The 1,930-nt window shown below is 48.3% G+C and overlaps 1 protein-coding gene across 1 annotated transcript; it reads right to left on the reverse strand.

Annotated features, from left to right (window-relative positions):
• Positions 1-1,623: 1,623 nt before the first annotated feature.
• Pmar_PMAR004171 (Splicing factor 3B subunit, putative) lies at positions 1,624-1,840 on the reverse strand (the record flags this gene model as incomplete). The annotated part of the gene is made up of 2 exons (XM_002772140.1): positions 1,624-1,686; positions 1,748-1,840. 2 exons carry the CDS (start codon positions 1,838-1,840, stop codon positions 1,624-1,626), a joined length of 156 nt encoding a protein of 51 aa, XP_002772186.1.
• Positions 1,841-1,930: the final 90 nt, after the last annotated feature.

Consider the following 1,930-nt stretch of genomic DNA (forward strand, 5'->3'; position numbering starts at 1 on the left):
GATATTCGCCAACTCGCGTGAAGCCAGAGCATTGAGAGATGTTCACTCTGGGTCTGCTCCTCTTCGCTGAGCCCAAGTAATGGGTAAACGTTGGAGGTCGTCCAATAGGAAGACATTGCATCCGGCATCTAGAAGCACTCGTATGCATGCAGCATCAGGGCAGAGATGAAGGGCATTACGACTAAAACAAGAATGTCGCCGAGGGATGTGGTACATATGTGATGGGAGTATAGGAAGGAATTAATACTCCAAAACGGCCGATCACGGCAAATCTCACCCGCAGTTATCAACATCTTGCACAAGAGGTCTGCCTCTCGCTCCCCCATTGTCCCTTAAAAGCTTCCTTTCCAGTAGAAGGATGAGCCGAATGGTTCGAACTCGGGAGTACTTACTAGCAACAAGCAGAGGAGTATCCTCCGATGTATTCCGATATCGCAAGAACTGAAACAGTGAGCCCTTCATGACTACGATGAGAAGGCTTTTAACCTGTTTGTTAACGTACTTGTGGATCATGTAAGCAAATGATGAAGAGAATGTCGAGGGTGGCAACGCCATCAGGCGCAGCAGCAAGACCGCATACATCGCAGTCTGGGGACTCGTCTCTTTTTGCAGGCCACAGTATGAGTGCGTTGCGGGTGAAGGTCTAAAAATAGATTTTGAAGGCTGCCATCTACATTGATACCATTGGTAGCCTACCTCGGCCGGAGCACGGGAGGTTATAGGATTAGTGTCGCACAGCTGCCAACACGTTGCAAACAGTCCCTTAGTGGATTCTGTAGGGCCCAAAAAAGCTGCTATCAAAAACCGCAGACCGCTGTTGGACAGCAGGAGATCTACAATATGGTGCTCAGAGATGGAGGGAGGACTCACAAAATCAGGCATTCGTGAAGCGAGTCATGGATGTGAGTAAAACTAATGACTCGATTTATCGTGGAGCCTTTCATACGACATCGATTAAAACGGGTTAGATCTGTTGACAAAAACAGACGGAATCAAGCCTGGCTTCTTGGAAACGTGGGCACAAGAATCATCTGAGATCCACAGTATCACACAAGCTCAACTATTGGTATCGAAAACCCTCATACTTAACACTCAGGATATAACCTAATCGCGTGGAGAAAGAGCCCACTTCCAGCAACGGTCATGCCGAGAGCACTGCGATGTCAACAGGCTTCGCTCATCGAAAAGATAATATATCATTCCACCGGCGATATAGCCATTCGGTCTGTGCTATTTCGAATTGCTGCCGACGAGTTATTTACCTTCTACTGTATGAACACTTCCGAGTCTGAGACCCAGAAGCCCACCGACTCCGCAAACACGCAGTCCAACACGGTGTTGGCAACACCAGAGAGGATTACATCCAGGAAGCCGTTTCAGTGTTCAGGCCTTCCGACACCGATAGTTCCGAATCCCGAGTCCTAGGTCGGAGTAGAAGGATGGGCAATCGAGGAATCAACACGGTTTAGGGAAAGGAAAGAAAGTGATACAATAACTGCTATACGGAAACTAGGGAATCCCCATCGTGATACTATGACAACGCAAAGCTCTCGTCAGTAAGAGAAAGCTACTATTCAATATTACGTCAATGTTGGTCTACCCGGGATGGCGCCATTTCGTCACTCAGTTTCCCATTTTCTCTCGCTCCTCCTTGGTAGCCGGCCTAGTTATCGGATGGAGCATACTCTAAAACGCAGAAATCATCAGCTCTGTCCGACCTGGAGTCCCCTCTGAGCAAATCACTCACCATAAGGCAGTTGTACCGCACTCTAGCGATTGGTTCGTTCTCACAAATAGCGATATATGCCAACCTCGACTGATGTCCAACATGGGATGCCATAGTATCCCTATGCACATGATTTCACGATGAGAGCTGTCGATCGCGCTACCTATGGATGGTCGTTGCCCACTCATAACGGCCCATATCAGC

This window comes from Perkinsus marinus (assembly GCF_000006405.1).
Source record: "Perkinsus marinus ATCC 50983 genomic scaffold scf_1104296962062, whole genome shotgun sequence".
Classification (NCBI taxonomy): domain Eukaryota; phylum Perkinsozoa; order Perkinsida; family Perkinsidae; genus Perkinsus; species Perkinsus marinus.